This window comes from Perca flavescens, unplaced genomic scaffold (genome assembly GCF_004354835.1).
Source record: "Perca flavescens isolate YP-PL-M2 unplaced genomic scaffold, PFLA_1.0 EPR50_1.1_unplaced_scaf_85, whole genome shotgun sequence".
Classification (NCBI taxonomy): domain Eukaryota; kingdom Metazoa; phylum Chordata; class Actinopteri; order Perciformes; family Percidae; genus Perca; species Perca flavescens.
The window spans coordinates 1-20,978 of NW_021166741.1; the positions used below are offsets into that span (position 1 = coordinate 1).

Genomic DNA, 20,978 nt, shown 5'->3' on the forward strand with positions numbered 1-20,978 from the left:
TCAGCCGCCCCCACGTAACTCCCGCTGGCACTTACACTGAACGATCCCTTCGTGTTTATACACTTCCCTCTGTGCTCACACGGGTTTGGAACCTGTTTAAACAAATTAGTACTTTAACTTTCACTGTAACAGGGCGCCTTGTAGCAATCAAACTGTAAAGACATGATTTAGGTGGTTTATTGTTGTTTAAGCCAAACCAAAGCCTTGAGTGTGTGTGATTACAAAACACCTGAGGGTTGTTACTGCGATTATGGGCACAATTGTGGTACCAAAGTAGAAATGTTGACACCGATACCAGTATTGGTATCGGTTCGATATCGCCTAAACGCTGGTATCGGTATCGGAAGTACTGGAGTTTATGCACTGATCCGTTACCACGAATAAAGCCCCAAAGAAAATCTACATTAAAGTAGTTTTATTTATGTTCTTTTCCGTTATAACTGACTGTCAAACTGAGAATAAAAGAAAGTTCTAAATATTTCTATTGTTTTTGTTCATGTTTCACAAAAGAGTTTAACCTGAGCCAATTGACAACAAAGATAGAATTATATCACATCCATATAGGGATAGTAGTATACAGCTGTTAAAACATAATGAAATATAGGACACTCTGGTATCGGATATAAATTATCGGGCCGATAGTCAAAGTTCAGGTATCGAATCGGCAGCCAAAAAAAAATGGCATCGGGCCATCTCTATACCAAAGTACCAATAATAACAGGAAAGAATGAGCTCGTATTGTGGCTTGTACAAAGGTTGAAAAGCTTTTCTTGACAGTAGTTTAGTCAAACAGCTCCGTGTGCTAAAAGTTAAAATGTGTCTTCAATCATTCAGATTTTTGGGCTGAAACTAGACAACAAACACTGTTTGCAGGTCAGGTAGTGTGAGTTTTGCAGAGAGCACTCGTCAACATCCTGATCACAGGAAGCTCCGAAGTATCGATGGGCAGGTACAGAAGTGATTTCCGCTGACGGGGTTGGTGTCACCAGTTGGAGCCCTTCTGACAAAGGGTTGCTGATGCATGCGTCATCCAGCTGACAGCAGTCCTGGTACACAAACACACAAGATGGACTTTATAATGTTTGACCAAATACCCTCCCATACAGTATAAAGTGTTCACACATGTATAAGTACCCATGGCAACATCAAAATATCAAATATCACGTATTTTGACCAAATACCTTGATATCGATAATTTTTGACTATTGGTGCTTTCACAAAATATTTACACAATGAGATTTTGATAAATAATCATCAGTAATGTGGTTATAATAAATGTGGGTAAAGGCAAATAATAGAACAGTTACAACTGTCTGGTAAGTTCATTTCAAAATGACATCACTTTACGGTAATGCAGAAAAGACAACACTTATACAACAATATTACGATATTCAAAATCTAATACGATATCTAGTCTCATATCACAATATCAATATAATATTGATATATTGCCCAGCTCTAGTATATAACCGGAACAGCACAGAATTCATGTCAAAGATTCAATTTTATTTGGGGAAGAAAAAGTAGGTTAAAAATACGTCCCTCCAGTAAAACAAACTGATGGAGCGTCATCACATTAGTGTCTTCAAACTGCAGTGAGAAATTAACTGAATGTCAAATGTAGAAATGATCTAATATGTCATCTGAAGACAGTAAAAAACAAACTAATAGTTACCAAGGACACCAAAACCACAGAGACACCAAAGATCAGCATTAATACATTTGTCACTTTCCCTGCATGGAGAACTGGTGTTGACTTTACAGCCTTTCATTTTAATTTGTTACTTCCTATGCCCTTCACACCCAACAACAAAGTGTCATGCTGGTCTCTTGCTCTTTTTTGATATCCTTTTTCTTTTTCTGGGCGAAGATGAAGACTTCTGTTCCTGAAATTTGGATTTTAACACGTGTGGTCCTCCATGTTTCCTTCTTCAAACTTGCGGGGCGGGGAAGCTACGATACCCATTAGCAGCATTAGCAGCAACTGTGAGTTTATCATGTGACAGCGAAAATGCAAAAAGGCGGAGCAGTATGTCCTGTATGTCCCTTACCGGCTAGCGTATTTCAAGATGGCGATGAATATGGAGCATGTACCCCAGTTCATGCGAATGCAAATGTAAAATTTCAAGTCAAAAGGAATATTTGGAATTGATGGTGGTGGTAAATATTCATGAAAAAGGACAAGTTTGTGAACGGGCAACACAGATTTGGATAATGAAGAACTAAACACTTTACACACTAGACCTTTAACAGCTAAATTCCAGTAAATTAAAATAAACATGTAAGTACCTGTGCGGCCATGGGGGCACCTTTAGTAGAAAGAAGCTACTTGGTCATGACAGGTGGATCCTTCGTGGCACGCAGCACTGGCGCAGTCATCGATGTTCTCGCTGCAGTCGTCACCAGTCCAGCCGTTCACACACACGCACTGGTAGCTGCCGTAGGTGTTGTGGCACGTGCCACCATTTTGGCAGGCGTTGGGCATCAGCTGGCACTCGTCAACGTCCTCTGTGCAGAGCTGACCTGTGGGAGGACCAGGGATCAGCGGGTTTAAGTCCACTTATATCCCAAAACTCTTTTCTTCTGCACCTTCTGGTTTACTGTCAAACTTCTTTACAGTATAAAAAAGTCACCAGGGCTGGGACGATATGCTTTTCTCCCAATTAGATTTTTTCAATGGTTTTACATGAGTGCCGATTCGATTTCTATCGCGATTTTCATTTGTTGCGATTCTAGAAGTATTGCGATTCGATAGTATTGAGCGTTGCGATTTTCTTTTCCTTCTTTAACAAAACAAAAGTTGAATATTACACTCGTAGGAGACGATACATCATGAGACATTTCTAAAAACTAATTGTTTTCTAAAAAGAATGAACATCACATGTCAGTCAGTAAGTCTGACATTTATTTCACTTGTGAAGAAGTACATGACATATATTTTCTGAATTTTCTGCTTTCGGTCTGCTTTGCTGGCAAAGGATATGATGTAGTTGCCGTCAGCGGTACTGTATAAATATGTTATTTAGGTGAATCATTGGGTAAAATAAATAACATAAATGATTCTAGGGAAAAGAATCAATTTAAAAAAATCATCGCAAAAAGAAATAATAATCACTACGATTAAAGTGATAATAACTTTACTTTTTTTGTACTAGAACATCGCTATACAAACCTGTAAATTCTGGTTTTACACTGGCAGTTGTAAGTGTTGACTCCATCTACACATGTCCCGCCATTATGGCACGCGTGACCTGGACAGTCATCAATGTTATGGTTGCAGTTTTGCCCGTAAAACCTGAAACAAAGAGAGAAAATAAGTAACAGGCTCGTATTGGGAGGCTTCACATTTTCAGTTAGTAATTTCTCCTCCATCTCCCATTTACAACAAAGGAGTGAAACTTCTCTACAGTTAAATGTGGCCAACTGTCTTTTTCCTCCCAAGAAAGGAGGCAGCTGTACCCTCTTGAGGTCTGTGGTAACCTCGCCATGTAATAGCATCCACTGTGCTATATAATTACACAAGAGGCAACCACTGGACTGCACATGTGGCATGTTGGGTAAAAAATCAAGTCATCACTGCCACTGCCAGGAGTCCTTTTGGTCATCTTCACGAAAAACTTCATGGCGTTTCCTAAACAATTGCTTGTTTACTTCTGAATTCAAGGCATACAGCCAGTAAAGCCGACTGTTATCGGAAATTTACTTAAAACTTGTGCAACATGTTATTAGAAAAAAAACTGACATTTCTGCAAAACAAAATCAGTGTAGTACCTTCACGCAAATATATTCAAGAGAATGTGACAAGATTTTATAATTCATCAAGCAGTAACTCCATTACATCATTCATTACGGCTTCACACCTAGAATAGCATTCATGTTTGTTTATATTAATAAATCATAAATATTTTGGTGTTTTAAGGCAAGGTGAAATATAGGGAGGTGACATGTAACAACAGCCCCTACCTGGACTTGAATTGGGGATGGCGATATCCCAAAATACAGCTTTTCCCCCTTATGTGTATATATATATATATATATATATATATATATATATATATATATATATATATATTTCTTTTTTTTTTGGTGGAGTGGATGGCATTTATTGGACAGCAAAAGCATGACATGAATGTTTTGTCTACAGGAGAAGCAAAAGCAGGTGCCTTAATTTTGTCCAAGCGTATTTGCAAAAAGAAAATTCTGTCAACCTTTATCGTTCCTGAAAACGCTTTACAATTATGAAACAGTAAGAAAGCTTTCTTGATCATCAACATTACAAGTAGGAGACGAAACAAGGCACCATGGGGAGATTTCTAAACATGTAAACATGTTAGGCCTCAAATGTACTTCCAAACGTTTGCTAGCTTGGAGTCTTCTTCTCTGCATTTTGCTAATGCTTTTCTAGTTTGCTTGGCGTATTACTAACATCTGTTGCTCAGTGGAATAGTGTGAAACCATTAGCAAAACTGTGAATCGTGTCACTCACAGTGCTTGGGTCCTCTGTAAGTATGCACAAGATAAAATGGGGACCCACTTATAAAAACATTACTTCATAATGATGCTTCTCCAAAGCAGGAGCAAGAGAGTCAGCTAACTATCTGAAATTTTAAGCGTAAAATATGTTGGGGAATAGATTTTCTTCAAGGATAACAACAATAATAATACAAAAGGATGCTGTTTCAAGGAACAGCTTGTTTTGGACTTAATGGTAACAGACAAAAACAAAGTAAAGTTAGTCTGTGCGGAGGTCTATAGTCCCAGCGAGCTTTGCTTCATTCCGCTATGTGAAAAGGATGTTGTCCTTTGACCATTTCCTTATGATAAGCCCCGATGTCTTCCTGCTCTGCCTTGTTCACACACTGTACACACCAAAGCAGAAACACACACGTATACTATGTAGGCACACACACAAACACAAGCAGGAACAGCCCTGCCTTGAATGACATCATTGCTAAGCCAGCAACTCGCAGGCAGTAACATTTAGATTCAACTAAACTAATTAATTTCATAAGCTGACTGATATCACACCTCAGTACTTTCTAAAAAAAAAAAAACAGTCGCCCTCCAGAAACGTTTTAAAGTATTTATTAATGTATTGATTAATATTTAGTTTGACATGTTGTTTTTTTCCACATACAAAGTTTTTTTTTTTTTTTAAAACACTGAAAAGCACATCTACTCTTTCTCCCTCATTATGAAATTCTGGATCTGCCACGCACTCTGCCCACCACCGCTGCTTGTGCTAAGTTGACCGGTGAAAGGGCAGTGCGCATCAAGATGGCATTAACATCGGAGAGGTTCAGCCATACATGTTTAAACCTCTTCATTCCCTAAACGATGCTGGTCACACAAGCGTTTCATTCACATAGATTTAAATGCCTTACAGCTGCAGAACACCAGATCATCATAACAATAAAGGCCTCCTCTAATGGAGCTCCCAAGCCATACATCATGTGTCATCTCCATACCTGGCACACAGGAGCATTCGTAGCTGGTCTCTCCTTCTGGATGCAGGTGCCTCCATTTTGGCAGGGCGACGGGTTGCAGGGAAAGTAGCGGCTCTCGCAGTGCTTGCCCGTGTACTCCCGCGGGCACTGGCATTGGTAGTGGCCGAGCTCATTGATGCACACGCGCCCGTTCTTGCAGGGCGAAGGATTCACATCACATTCGTTGACGTCCTGTCTGCAGTTCTTTCCAGAGAAGAAGGGCGTGCAGGTACAGATGTAATTGACTCAATGGCGGTGCAGTGGCCACCGTTGGCACACGGATTGGAGGCACAGGGGTCGGCTTGTTGGCACAGTTTACCTGAGGGCACAGAGTAATGCTGTTCTAGTATAGGCTGTGCTAGGCTCTTTTCTCAGGGTCAGAGGTTTCTACTGATTTTACTCTGACATCATGAGACAAACAATTCTCTACTGCCTAGTTTAACAATCTCATCTGAGACAACGATCATGAAAAAAATCAAGTGTTTATCAAAGTTGTTCTCTGTTAATTCTGGAAACCTCTTCCAATCCTTCAAATTCCAAACTCTCAGAAAATGACAGAAAACTATAGTTTTTGGTGCAATCTCTTAAAACTTCAAAAGAACCCTTAACACAGCTACGTCTATTTGCGATAACTATCGGTTGTGATCAGTTCAACAAATGACTAAACTGTTTCCTAAAGAGGTAAAACTATCTAGTAATTCATATTTAAAAAAAGATTCCAGGCAGGTCTTTATGTTCTATCATCTTGCAACCCTTCAGTAAGTTAGAAAGTTAGAAACCACTGCTCTACTATCACAATCCTGTTGCGTGTTACCTGACCATCCAGGTGGGCAGCGGCACTTGTACGTCTGGAGAGTCTCCAGCTCGCAGGTGCCTCCGTTGCGACATATGGCGAGCTGATACAGACATTGTTGATGGGTGTCACGAGCGGCGGTCGGTGAAGCCCAGTCTGCAGGTGCAGCTGAAGTCCACCGTGTTCCCCTTGGACACGGCGCGACAAGTGCCGCCGTTCATGCATGGCAAGGAGGTGCACGGGTTAGAAAACTGGCACCTGCTTCCTACGTCTTCATCCAGGCACCTGAGAAAACACAGGTAGAGAGGTCAGTAACAACATCAGCAGCCCCTGACAGGTGAGGAATGAAAAGGCTGCATCTATAAGGGGGATACATGACTTCTTATTTATGCATCTTATTTGAAGATTGTCTTATTTATAAGAATATCTAAAAAAGACTAAAATAACTATTGTGCAACTACTTGATCCCACAAAAAAAAAAACAGTAACTGGGTTAAAATAAGCAGAGCTCACCATTTAACATACCCACAACGAAAAGGCATCTATAAATGACATTTACTTTCTCATGCTGGCTTGATTAATAAAAGAACGACTGGTTTAAAATGTTGAACTTCGGCCCCATTCAAGTAATTATTTATCAAACAAAAGATTATAAAGAACAACCAGTATATCATGAACACAAACAATTTACTAATCATCTGATAAAAACCTTCTTTCTGCAAGATATATTGGTCTACTAATAAATGTCCCTTCGTTATTTATTTCCTCATTAAAAATCAGCATAACAAAGAGTGGAATTGGTCAAAAGAAATTCCCAAACGCTATTTTTGTCCATCCAATCTTTTTCTGCTCAGCACGTATTGAAGAGTTCACAAGGGTAAGACTACACACGGACTAGCAAGGGTCATCCCTTTGTGTGCTACTGTGCTTATAAATCAGCTGCTTGGGTATGTCTTAAACGATGGTCCTGTCCCTGCTGTTTTTACAACACGGCAACACAACCATGAGAAACTATGCTATAAACGGGCCATTGGTCTTTCTGCCGTCACCCCCCACCAACAATGTGTTTCAGGCGGTAAAACTGAACAGAGGGAGGGAGGGGGGGGGGACAAACTCCTGTGATGTTCCTCACAGGTTGTTTCTGAGTCATAAACACCGCTTGGACCCCAGCGAACAAGTTCCCAGAGAGAGAGAGAGAGAGAGAGAGAGAGAGAGAGATGCTGCAGATCACAGGGACACATTCACACATTTACAATTACAATGAGAGAAGCTGAAGGGTGTCCCTGAGGATACGCACGGCTCAAAAAAGAGGGCCACACACACAGAGCATGCAAACACTCATACCTACACAGTGTGCAGTCTTGTACACATGCACAGGAAGATTATGCACAGGATCTGTATCTGTATCTGATTAATCCGTTTAAGTCATTTATTATGTAAACATTGCAAATACTTCCTTGTTCCAGTTACTTCATATGATTTTCTCTAGGTTTTTTTTTTTTTTTTAGCACTGAAGTTATGCTCCAGTAATACTGTAGGTTTTGAATCTGCGAATATCTGATTAAAGGAATAGTTCAATAATGGTAACAAAATCCACATACCACTAGCATCTCTCAAGCTTACCTATTGAAAAAAGTATCTGTACACAAGCAGCCCTACAAAAACTTTGTGTAGATTTACATTTCATGTTATTATGTTTTGTTTTACAATTCTTTTTTTAACCAGTCAATAACTTATTAAAGTATAAGCAAACAAGACTGTGAGTTTGATCAGGCATTCGCTGCCAACTAGAGCTGGGCGATATGGACCATCAAATCAAATATCATGATATTTTGACCAAATACATCGATGTTGATATTGCGGCGATATTGTAGGCTTGACTATTGGTGCTTTCACACAATATTAACACAATGAGAGTTTTGATAAATAATCACCAATAATGTGGACACAATGACTAAGTGGGTAAAGGCAGATAATAACACAGCTATTAAGTCTGGTAAGTTCAGATACCACTTTACTGTAATGTAGCCCTTAAAACCAGGAAAAGACAACACTTGTATCATATCACGATATTACGATGTCCAAAATTTAAGACGATATCTGGCTTTATTTGACACCAAAACCAACCACCTCAGACCTGCCACATTGGACCCTCCCTACCGCCACATTCCCATAATCATCACCAGATTCAATACTGTTGTCAACAACACTGGGTGGCCACTGGCCAGGGAGGGCTGGTCATTAAAAAAAAGCATCTACTCAATAGCACGGAGACAAGAACACAACAATTCTGCAGTATTCTGGAATTCTTGTTCCTAATCCGTCCTTTCAAAAGTCGAGACACAAGAAGTGAAGCTATCATGGCACCCTTCAGCGGCTCTCCGGGCTGAAATGTGCTTGCTTTGACCCTTTTGTCAGCACTCATTCATCCTGAGGACAAGGCAGCATCTATGCCAGTGTTTGAGCTGCAAGCCAACCTTATGGAAACTTCAAAGCACCGCGCCCCCCCCACCTCACCGCCCGTTATTTTCCCTCCCGGAGAGGATTCGCCCAGCAATAGACAAGTTATGGGAAGAGGATGAAACGGAAGAGACTGTGGCGCTACCTGAAAGATTTCTGAAAAGTGAATTCCTGCGTTGCGAACAAAAAATCCCACAGAGAATGTGTCTAGAATGTCTAGAAATCAACAGTTCTCTTTGAATACTGTTGTGTTTTACTCTCACGCAGAAACTATTGTGCATAAAACATCCTGCAGACATCAAAGCGGCCTTCCCACAACATTAAAACCCGCCGTCACTCACAAATACCTGACCAGAGACAGCAAGTCTGTTAGCCCGCAGGGGCTGGCAGGACCACGTCCCCAAACATTCCCAGGGGGTCCAGTGTGTGTGTGTGTGTGTGTGTGTGTGTATGTGTGTGTGAGGCCGAGCCGTGGGTTTAGGGACAGGGTTGTAGGGACAGGCGTGTGTTTAGACAGGGTCTCCCTCTCAGGGGATTAGGCAGCCTTAGGACTGTGGTAAGGAAAAGAAAACATCACATGCTAGGCTGCCCGCTGCACAAACAGTAGTAGTGACTGGTGGCATGTCACTACGTAGTTAGCGGAGAGTGGTACCTTAGCTGAGAGTCATTTAGCCTGGGATCATTGTAGCATTAAGGCCAGACCAGCAGTTATGCCCAAAGTTGAAAGTCAAATTTTTTCCATGCACATAAAAAATCCCAGACCTGCTTTCTCACAAAATCACACAGTCAAGTGAATTGTCAAATTACATTAATTTGCCTCAAAGGTCTTCACAATCTGAAACATATAAGACCCTCTATCATTAGGCCCTTAATTCAGACAAGGAGAAAGTCCGACCAAAAACTACAACACTTTACTGCTTTCTGGATTTATGATTAGAAGCTAAATGTATTTCATTGTCTCAGTACTTGTATTGACAATAAAGTTCTATCTAACAAGATTTGATTATTGAGCTGAAAGGCAATTTAAAACAACCCACCAGACGTACCAGAAATTTTGCCTTCGTGATACAATCCTGATTTAATGAGATGCCTGTCTACTTCTTTTTGTCTTATTATTGTAGTTGATATGACAATGAAGCTGTACGCAACTTTGCAGGCTGCTGTTTTTACAAATTCAGACTTTAACTTCCAGAAACTAGGGACACTTTTACTCTAGATACCCTATTGCAGTTCCACTTTCTGCATGCAGCAGATCTGGCTGCTAGAAGGCCAGTCCAGTTAAGTCCCAGCAGTGGCGGGTGCTGAGGTCGTGAGGCGCCACACGAGCTCGCTGGAAAAAAGGCCGCAGGGGAGCAGGTGCGCATGTTAATGAGGAGACGGCAGCTGCTGCCATGGCCATTCACCCCCTCCTCCTCCTCCTCCTCCTCCCACACCTCCCGTATCCCAGCACTCTGCCTCCTTCCTCTGCATGGCACCCCATCCTACTACTGTCCTCAAGCCTAGACGGAGACAAGGGCCATGCACTGCAAAAAAAACAAGCTTATTAACTTGTGAATTAGTCCGAATAAGTCATTTTGAGGGTTGTTTTATTTTAAATACTACTGAATTAATCCGGGCAGAAAGAACGATATTTAATAAGTATACAAAATCAATTTAGAAACAAATAAAAATGATTATAAGTGAATACATTTGAAGAATCAAGCTGACTGATGTTAAAAACATGTTCAGTTCATTTGTTTTGCAGCAAGAATGTGACATCCATTTGGACGTCCAAATGGATGACACACACAGACACACATCCCTTCACTACTTAGCAGAGAAGTGAAGAGCGAGTGAAGAAGAGAAGAGAGAGGGAGAGGGAGAGAGAGAGAGTGGGGGATGAGTGGGCCCATTGTTTTTCCTCCTCATTCAGAGTTGACCACAGGCTGGGCGTATTCAGCTGTTACACTCTTTCCTCTCCTTCCCCTCCTCTCTGTCTCAAAAAAAAAATCTTTCTCTTAATCGTCTTTCATTATATATGGCTCATCCCTGAATTTCCCCCGTTTTTTTTTCACATTATCGGTATCACTTCCTCTGTTCAAAGTCGTATGGTCGCTGGCATCCGCTCGCTCCCCTCTGTGCAGCTTCTTTCCCTCCAAACCCCCTTCACCCCGCGCTTCTCCTTCACTGCCCCCCCCCCACTCCCCCACTCATTCCTTTTCGTTTGTAAGACACCACATTAGGATTTACAAGTCTCAACTGACTACTGCTCACTCCCCCTAACACTTTCATCCAAGTTTCTCCAAGCTGCTCTGCAACGTTTTAGTGATCTGCGATGTTGAAGGCCAAGCGTAAGGCAAAAGAAAAGCCTAAAATCCAGAACACATACAAGCAGCAGGACAAACAATGGAGTCTGAAAGAAAGGAAACTGGAACGGGTTTGCTTTGGGTTTTTAAGGGGAGAAAGACAGACATGGGTTGCCAGTTCAGAAGGAATGCTGGTGTTTACTCTAAAGAGTCTCCTGTCCTGATTCTTAACCCGAGGATCGCTGGCAGCCTTACTTTATGGTTCCTTGAAAAAACTCGCACCAGCTTTGAAAACCTGGCATCTGCCCTCGCAAAACAGCCCAGCGTCTCACACCAAGGCCTAAAAGACAAACAGATAGAGCCTCTGCACCCTTACCTCGGTGCACGTGGGACGCACTATGCAAACACACTCTGGCTGAGGTGCTAGCAGTGTGCTACAGTTGACTTAAGTCAACTGTAGCACACGCCTTCAAACAAGAATGCTAACAGTTTGCTCTTTAACTTGGCGAGAGCCCGACAAACACGCGCTCAGCACAAAACAGCTTTTACAGGCAGCAAGCGTAACTGCCTCAATGAGAGCACAAACTTATAAAAAAAAAGGGAGGTGGGGGGGGAGACAAAAGATATTAACGACTCTTTTATGGAGTCTTGGCTGTAATCAAAACAAACAGAGAAAAGCAGCTGCTTCAACAAGAGAAATCTGCTGGCCTGGCAGGCGGGATAATCTCAACAGCAGCAGGTAAACTGGGCTGCTGGCAAAGTAAATAAAGAAGACATGAAAAGAGGGGCACAAATCAGAAGCTGAGCAAATATCAGGTGTTTGGGGGGTATCGTATAACTGCAGGACAGCAGTGGAATTATCTCTGCGGTAAGGCTGATACTGTTATTATCTTTTCTGTCATCCCTGCCCAGTAGCCCTCATTGTTCTCCTCTGCGCTCACTTCTGGGCCGCCTCTTCTTCTATTGCTGCCGCAGTAGCCCGTGGCAACAGGTCCGCGACACTGATGGGATGCATAACAGGGCCGGGCGGAGTCTCGAGCCTACAGCAGATGTTGTGGTGACATCTGACCCTTGGCCAGGCATCACTCTGGAGGGGCTTTCCTCAGTGTCGGGCCAATCTGCCATCTGCCATCTTTCTGAGGTCACACACAGACGGGGATGGAGGCTTTGAACGTAATATGTAGGCTACAGATGTGCACTGTATACAAATAAAAACCTAGAGTGAGTACACAGATTTTGGCAGCTGTACAGACCCCGATCTGTATCCATTTTAAGAAGCTTAGTGAATTAGGTTGTGCATTTATTCAATTATTGTGCCATGTAAAGCTCTGTGGGAGACACAATCAGTGTCTGGTTCCATTTCTGTAAATGACATAATTAAGAGTATTCTTTGTTTATTCATATTCTCCTCATATATTTGAGGAAAAGATAACAGAAGACAACTAAACATGGTTTATTACAACTTGGATCATATTGTCATGGTTTTAGAAATCATTTATATTGTTTCTGATAACACTGTACTCGCCAAAGTAACTGCTAAGGTCTGGGAACACGGTGACATCTCTACAACAAAGTCTGATACGGCAACAAACGAGCAAACCAAGGGATTAACCAGATTATCCAAACCACTTTATTTGGAGATAAAACTTAAAGTGAAAACACCAAAAATAAGTAAACCTTTGAAAGCACAGGGGAACTGTGTGCATCCACAGCTACGGTAAGTGATGCAGGTCAAAGATGAAATAGGAACTAATTAATTAGTTAATCTAAAAAAAAATGAATTGACAACGATTTAAAAAAAATTCTGTTAAAAATTGTCACTGGTTCCAGTTTCTTTCTCTGCTATCTGTGTGAGGATATGTTGATTTGTTGTGTTAATAGCACTGTGAATTGAATATCTTTTTTTGTTTTTAGTTGGTCTGATCAAAAAAAAAAGTATCTGAAGACATCATCTTAATCTTTAAAAGGAAACTTTCACTATTTAATAGGCCAACCAATAATCAATTAATGGAGTCCGTCAGTAAAGTATAGTGGGTTTTGGTAATACTTCTCTTTTCCAACTTTGTTCATTGCATAGAGGATGGCCAAAAAGATGTACTGTATATACTGAAAGACAAGTTGTAATACATGTAAACTAGAGCTGTGCTCTTTCTCTCAGGTGTCTCGTTCAGTGACGCAGAGCTCCCAGTCTGGAGTCAAACTGTGTTAGTGGAGCATGTTTGTACCGTTTGGCTAACCACTGTGACAACTCTGCCACCACTGGTTGAAAAGAAATCAACACTAAAATGCACAATTAAATTCAGCTTACATCGCAGAAATCAAGTCTAAAAATAGCTCTTCCACTAAAACCAAAGCTGGGACAAAAAACAAGGTTGTTTGTTGTGGAACTGAAACCAAAGTTACCACCAAATCCCCACTGGCTACAGAAATTACAGGGGAAACGCTGCCCCTCTTTCCCTCTCCTTATATCCATCCTTCTTTTCCTTCCTCTCTAATCGTACAGGAGAGCTGACCTGGCCAGCCCACATCTGGCAGCCTTCATTAGAGACCCTGTTTATTTGGGAGCGTTATGGACGCAGCCCATGGGAAAGAGCCCGCCCCTCAAGGGACCAACCACTTACTGTGTGTGTGTGTGTGTGTGTGTGTGTGTGTGTGCGTGTGTGTGTGTGTCTGTGTTTGAATGTCTTGAGAATCATAGCAGCTCTAAGTTGTAATACATGTAAACTAGAGCTGTGCTCTTTCTCTCAGGTGTCTCGTTCAGTGACGCAGAGCTCCCAGTCTGGAGTCAAACTGTGTTAGTGGAGCATGTTTGTACCGTTTGGCTAACCACTGTGACAACTCTGCCACCACTGGTTGAAAAGAAATCAACACTAAAATGCACAATTAAATTCAGCTTACATCGCAGAAATCAAGTCTAAAAATAGCTCTTCCACTAAAACCAAAGCTGGGACAAAAAACAAGGTTGTTTGTTGTGGAACTGAAACCAAAGTTACCACCAAATCCCCACTGGCTACAGAAATTACAGGGGAAACGCTGCCCCTCTTTCCCTCTCCTTATATCCATCCTTCTTTTCCTTCCTCTCTAATCGTACAGGAGAGCTGACCTGGCCAGCCCACATCTGGCAGCCTTCATTAGAGACCCTGTTTATTTGGGAGCGTTATGGACGCAGCCCATGGGAAAGAGCCCGCCCCTCAAGGGACCAACCACTTACTGTGTATGTGTGTGTGTGTGTGTGTGTGTGTGTGCGTGTGTGTGTGTGTCTGTGTTTGAATGTCTTGAGAATCATAGCAGCTCTAATGACTTCTGCCACTGCCTACTTTACGAGGCTGGGAACCACTTAAAGGCTTTACGGATGTCTGAAGGTGTAGCTGACAGTGAAACCAGACACTCAGGTTGTTACTGTACACGGCGACTTCAAGGTCTGAGCCAGAGCATGCCAAAATATCCCATCACTGCATCCTCCCTGCGCCCAATTGGCCTACATCAATCAAATAGGGTGCTTAGGGTGTTAGCAGGCTTCATATTTTTTGATTTAGATTTCAGAAGCTATATACACACAGTACATTTATTTTGTGAGTTAGCCAAACTACAAAATCAGCTATTGGCTGTTCGTCGATAACTGGTTAACGTGCCTCGCAAGCCAGTGTCTGTTCACTCGGCCAAAGATGTTTTTAGGAGTCGGTGAAATGCCAATTTGTATCATTTTGATACCTAAAAAGTTAACAGAATTGTGTGTTTTAGCTGCTCAAAACAACCAAAAGAATAGGAAAGTCTTTTACATAATAATCCATGTAGTGTTAGCTGCCTGTGCACATTGTAGCTAGATACTGTAGCAGATCAACATGATAATTCTCAAGCAAGTTCTGGAGTTGTAAAGCGTGTCTTTTTTTATTATGAGAGATAATGATCCTTGTGAAGTGAAAGTCACTAATCTAAAAATATCATGTATTTGTGTTAGGTTTCACCACAAAGGCATTACACTCCATTCTCCTAAATATTCTTTGAGTGAGTGAGTGAGTGAGTGAGTGAGTGAGTGAGTGAGTGAGTGAGTGAGTGAGTGAGTATCAGTGACTGAAAGCTAAAAGCACACCTGGCAGACAAAGTCGATCTGTCCCTGTGTGGAGCTCAATGGGCAAAACCACAAGTAATCATGGGTATTATGAAGCATGCTGCAGTGTGGGTGAGTGCACGTCCCTCCTAGTTGTTAGACTATAACCCAGACAGGTGGTCTGGCTAAAAGGAACAAAAAAAAAAGAAATGAGGAAGTGTGGTTAAGAGTATGCCCAGTGTCTTTGTCTCACACACAAATCTGCTGTCAGTCGTCCCAGCCTGCGATCAAAGTTTATATGATTTGTCTTGGCATAAGCCAACCAGGGAGGCTCAAATATCACTAATCCTCTGCGCTGAGGTTCCCCACCACCAAGTCACTTCATTCGGCCAGAACAATCTGACGACCAGCCCTTTCACCAGCCAAACTCCTGCCAAAGGGAACCCAACACCGGCGGCAGCGGCCATATTAAAGCATCGCACTGTGTGTTTCTCGTTGTGTGATGATAAGATCAGATACGGCACCTTTTCTTCCCTCGGGCCACTCCGAGGCTGTTTCCTGACTCTGAATGGATGCATGGGAGGGGGGAGTAGTAGTGTGTGTGTGTGTGTGTGTTGGGGGGCCCAGATAGACTCATCTGACCGGAGTGAACAGAGGTGCCATTAAGGAATCGCCAGAACCGGAGAGACAAGGGCTTACTTTCATTGAAGTGGGTGTATACTGTAGCAGTCGCTGCACATACCAGCAGGGAATTAAAGACTCTGTTATCTAATGCAAACGGGAAAAATCTCAAAATCATGATTACAGGATTAAAGTTCTCAGATTTTTTCGATCTTAAAGGTTTGCCATCCACACTGCAATCCCCCCCAAATTTTACATTTCAACACATCCATCACATCAATATTCTGTACTCATTTCAACAACAAAAAAAGAAACATATGTCAATGCCAATGACTGTCACTTACAATCTAGACAAAACTACAACATAAGCACTCACAGGAAGAGTCAGAGGTGATGGAAAGTTGGTAAGCACAGGTTGTTTTAGTCATGTTTGTCAGAACAATATTGACTGTAGCGATGAGTATCAAACCTCAATACCTTTTTAATAATCGGCCAATATGTATTTCTAACATAAAGCATCGGAAGCTGTGTCAAGTATTCGTGGCTGATGCACAGTCTTGTTTACTTATCTATTGATTGGGAATTTCCAGATCCAAGAAGAAACATCAGGAAACTTTGCTAATTTAAAGTGTATTTTACTTACGTAGGAACTGTAAAACTGTAAAAGAGGTCAGGGGTCCTACTGGCATTAATATATAAAAAAAATAAAAATAAAAAAATACTACTCAGCCGTAACAATAATGCAACATGAGTATAAGTGACAATATGTCAGGACCAAACATATAGCCAATTGTTTTCCAGCCTGGCCTAATCCAAACACATTCTTCATCTACTACGAACCTAAATCCTAAATCACGTGACTCCCTGCAATCAACAGGCTGTCAGAAATCAGTTGTATTTTTTCATCACGCTGACTAACTGATGATGAAGGTTTGTGATCTCTCAGCAGCGTCCTTCCTCGCCCAACATCTCTCATCTCCCTTGGCAGAGAAGCTCTGCTGCTTTGATTCTAGCCATTGTGCCACTGGAATTTGGTAGTTATTTTTCCTGGTCTGGATTGACTCGGCTCTGTCACTGCTCTCTCCTGCTGCCAAGCCTCTGCCGTAAATGAGAGGCCTCCTCAAAGCTCTTTGGAGATAAACTTCAGTCAGAATCTCACAAGGCCAGGCAGGCCAGATATGAGGAGATGGTATTTATGGTATGGCATGTCAAGTAGGCATCTCTGTCAGACTATATAAAACTGAAGCATCCAATCCCACTTGCTTGACCTCGACATTAACACTCGAGTTCAACTGGACAGCTTCTTGATTAAGGAGAAACCCAATCGAAATTCTGTCAAGAATGAAGTGAGGCTCGGGGAAAAAAAACCTCTCTGCATGCTTTCATTAGACAAAAATTGTCAGGCTTTATCCTTCACCAGGCCAAGCATGATATTAGAAACAATAAACTGATAAAAAGAAATATATCAATTTACACTTAACCTTTAACCCAATTAACCCTGGTGGAGAGACGTTAGTAAACCTGGGTTACTGGTAGAAGCCCTAGTAAAATGACCTAGTAAAGTATTCAGCCTGTGAAATAGTTTTGTGTATGTTTATTTGTATAGGGAAAAGTATGTAGCACAGACCAATGCCACACAGCACAGCGTTCATAGCCTAAGCTAATTTACGCCAAGTCAGTAAAGAACACAAACTCAACAATAGATACATAACTTAAAATGCAAAAACTCACAAGGAAATACAGACAAAACACTACACAACACAGGCTAATATAATACATTACCATACAAGAGGAGCACCAGATTATTCATGACAACATTTAATTTCTTGAGAACATGGCAATGAGGAGATCTTATCGGCTTCCTGTCCAAAATTTGAATTGCTCGATTGTATATTATTATAAGAGGCTTTGTTATTGTAAGTGCTGCTTGTGACCAAGAGGTTACAAAAAGATCATAGCGTGCAGGAAGGTATTTGCAGCATGAAACGGGAGGCAGTCTCTGATGAGTCTAAATGTGTAAGTTTGCTTTTGCAACCCTGCACACACACCATTGTATAATGTCTTCTTTGGTTCTGACAAAATACTCCCGGGGATGTCATCAGGGTTATCTTGGCTTAAGATGGCAAACTTTTAAGATAAACTGGGGGCATGGAGCTTGAAAGACTTTACCAGGGAGGGTCTAAATAAAGATGCTTTTGTTTGTATTAGGCTGGATCCTAGCAGGATTTTTTAGCTTGACTAATAGCACTTCTGAATACCACAAGCTCTGCCTGCATTTAATTTGTGGAGGTGTAATACTCAACAGCTGGATTTCCCCTTTAGTTATGTAACGGTTAAGCACGTAGCTTCCTCTGATAAAGTAGGAATCCCAATGCTGACCTCACAGCAACAGAAGAAACACATTTTCTCAAATTTAGAACAAAAATCACTTCCACAAATACCAAATCAAGCAGCAGCTGGTTGAATGCTCACTGACAAACTATACATGAAAACCTCATTCTCTGTAAATTTGGTTCAGTATCATTTGACTAATTCTGACTTTTTGTTAACTTTTAGAAGAGACCAGGTTCATGACTGTAATCAAGGGGATCAAGAACAGTAGCTGTTTCATTTGGGGTGTCAGTTTTGGGCACGTGCACAAATCATCATCTAAAAAGGTCTAAAAGTATTAGGGAAAAAACAGCCAAAACAGCATTTTAGCTCTAAGTTTCTGCTATGAACATTCTGCAGCCCGAACTTGATGATCCTAACTTTTTCCCAGCCCTCTGGTGGCACAGTGACGACTGACACAGCAATATTTTATACACACACACACACACACACACACACACACACACACACACACACACACACCATCACAAACTAAGCCCTGTGTGCCCGCTCAAATCTTTTCAAAACTGCGAGGATGTCCATCTCCATGTTTAATTGGAGAAGTCTGAGGAGGAGAACAGGGGCAGGGGCACAATGATGGCTTTGTGGCCCAATGAGGAGCTGGGGGAGGTGGGGAGGAGGAGAGGGGGGGGGTTGATTGTGGGGTGAATAACACAACCAGACCAAATTAAGATGTGGCATGGGGCCAAGATGGCTGCCTGGGTCTTGCAGTCTCGGAGCCGTGACCCGCCGGGCCCAATCGTTCGCCCGGTCACGAGCTCTGCCACAGCGAGGTGACACCGGCTGGTGCTGCTCATGCCAGGATGGAAATAGAGCCAAGTGCAAAATAGGCTTTTGTTGTAAAAGAGTTCTGGGCAAAGGTGGTGCTTATTGGTTTACATGTGTATTGGTTTACATGTGGAGTGAAAACATCTCCAAATATAAAAAAGACTAAATGTAGAACTTGTTTTTTCACTTCTTAGCAGGTTAAAAACATCTACCCAATGCCATCTGTCCAGGGAATGAGAGAGAGAGGGAGAGGGAGAGAGAGCACTGAGGCCATTGAGGAGGGACACAATCCCAGGAGAGAGGAGGGGTGGTGTGGGGGGGGGGGGGTAGGAGGACAGAGTCTGAGGGTCTCTCTGGGAAGCCTCACCCAGATTAGTCACACAGAATTAATCGCAGCGGAGGAACAATGGCTTCTGGCAACCCCAGCTGTCGATCCGTGAAAGAAAAGAAAAGCAAGATTTAGGGCTGCGAGAGTTTGGCTGCAGAGGGGAGAGTGTGGTGGCAGTAATACTCTCTCTCTCTCTCTCTCTCTCTCTCAGTGACCCCTGTCCTCATCAATGTCCTCATTTCTGTCCCAGCTCTCTGACCATTTGCCTCCAAGAAATAGCAACACTGGTCTTACCCCCCCTTTACAGCCCCTCACATGTCAACCAAAAATCGGAGTCATGTCAAATTCCACAATGACACATTTCTCTGCACGTATACCTCGCCATTTATCGCTTAAAGAGAATAAGAAATGTTATAACTTACTTGCACTCTCCATTGCCATCTGGGTTGGTACACACCTCCTGGTTCAAACACGACTCCGTGGGCATGGAGCATCTTAGACCTGCGAATAGAAAGTTTTAACACACCTGCTGAAACTTTTAAGCAAGTCCAGGAACCTGGAGTTATTTCTGTTCATGTGATGCAGCAAATATTTGTTTTCCTCAGGGTTATTACACACATGTAACACTCCATAAATGTGAAGTCTAGGTGTGACTCTTGCCACCTCAAAGAGCAGTTTTGTGGTGAAAAAGGGACTTGACACTTGTTTGGCAGTTGCATGCTCCTGTCTGCAACTGTCCCAAAAAAGAATGTGCCGTTTGGGGAGTAACACAGCTTTGCTATAATATATAAAAAAAAAACACACACTGCTCTGAATCCAAACTGCAAAGGCATGCGTTTACATACCAGTGTGGAAAAAGTTAAGTGTTTGCTGGACAAGTGCTCAACAGCTGCCTTGGTTAAAGTAAAAAGCATGAATTGATCCAATTTGCAAGACAGGAGAGCAGAAAAAAGATGTGTTTAGGATCATGCCAACAGGTGCATGATATCATACAGGTAAACATGTAAATTAACAGTTAATCTCTGGAAACCTGCAGGATGAGTCCAAAAAAAGTTGGTGATAACGTTATTTTTAGTTTCAGTTCATCAGTTCATTAGTTGACAAAGCAGTGAATAAACAAGTTAAAACAAACCTACTCTAAACTTAAAGAGTAAACTTATCAAACTACATGTTCTTATCTCACTAATGAAGAACACTACCCAGAAATAAGAATCCCCCGCGCCTCCTCACCCTCGTGTTAGTGCTATCAGCGACAACAAGAAAGTTAGTTTCACAAAGAAAATATGCATTCCTTCTGGTTTAAAAATGGTTATAATAAATCCACGTGGGTTTTTTCATAGATCCGATAGTGTGTCTTCCTCTCCGCGGATAAAAAATAGCACCTCTAGTTCATCCTGAGTAGATCCACAGAGAAAGTAGCGGCGTCTGTGACAACTCCGAGCATGAGATGTCGTCACTTCAGATCCCGGGTTGGAAATGACTTGAGGACGCTCTTTCCATCCGTTGCATCGAGGGGCGTATTCTTCCACACACGCACGCACGCACGCACGCACGCACACACACGCATGCACGCACGCACGCACACACACACACACACACACACACACACACACACACACACACGCACGCACACACACACACACACACACACACACACACAGTTGGTCCTTAGACAGATGCCAAGTTGTACAACTTGATGGAGAGTTTTTTTCTGAGGGAGTGGGGTTTCGGCGCTTATCCACTTTAGTGATTAGTTAATTAAAAGTTCAATCATTAGTCCAGCAATTAGTCTGTGCCA

General features: G+C 42.1%; 1 protein-coding gene across 1 annotated transcript; it reads right to left on the reverse strand.

Moving 5' to 3' along the window:
• Positions 1–862: 862 nt before the first annotated feature.
• LOC114552167 (neurogenic locus notch homolog protein 1) lies at positions 863–19,667 on the reverse strand (the record flags this gene model as incomplete). The annotated part of the gene is given in 13 exon segments (XM_075447416.1): positions 863–939; positions 941–984; positions 987–1,034; positions 2,231–2,244; positions 2,290–2,529; positions 3,180–3,288; positions 5,461–5,504; positions 5,507–5,728; positions 5,731–5,805; positions 6,301–6,373; positions 6,376–6,416; positions 6,419–6,564; positions 19,603–19,667. Coding segments are annotated over 13 exon segments (1,198 nt in total), but the record flags the coding sequence as incomplete, so codon positions are not given.
• Between the last annotated feature and the right edge of the window lie 1,311 nt (positions 19,668–20,978).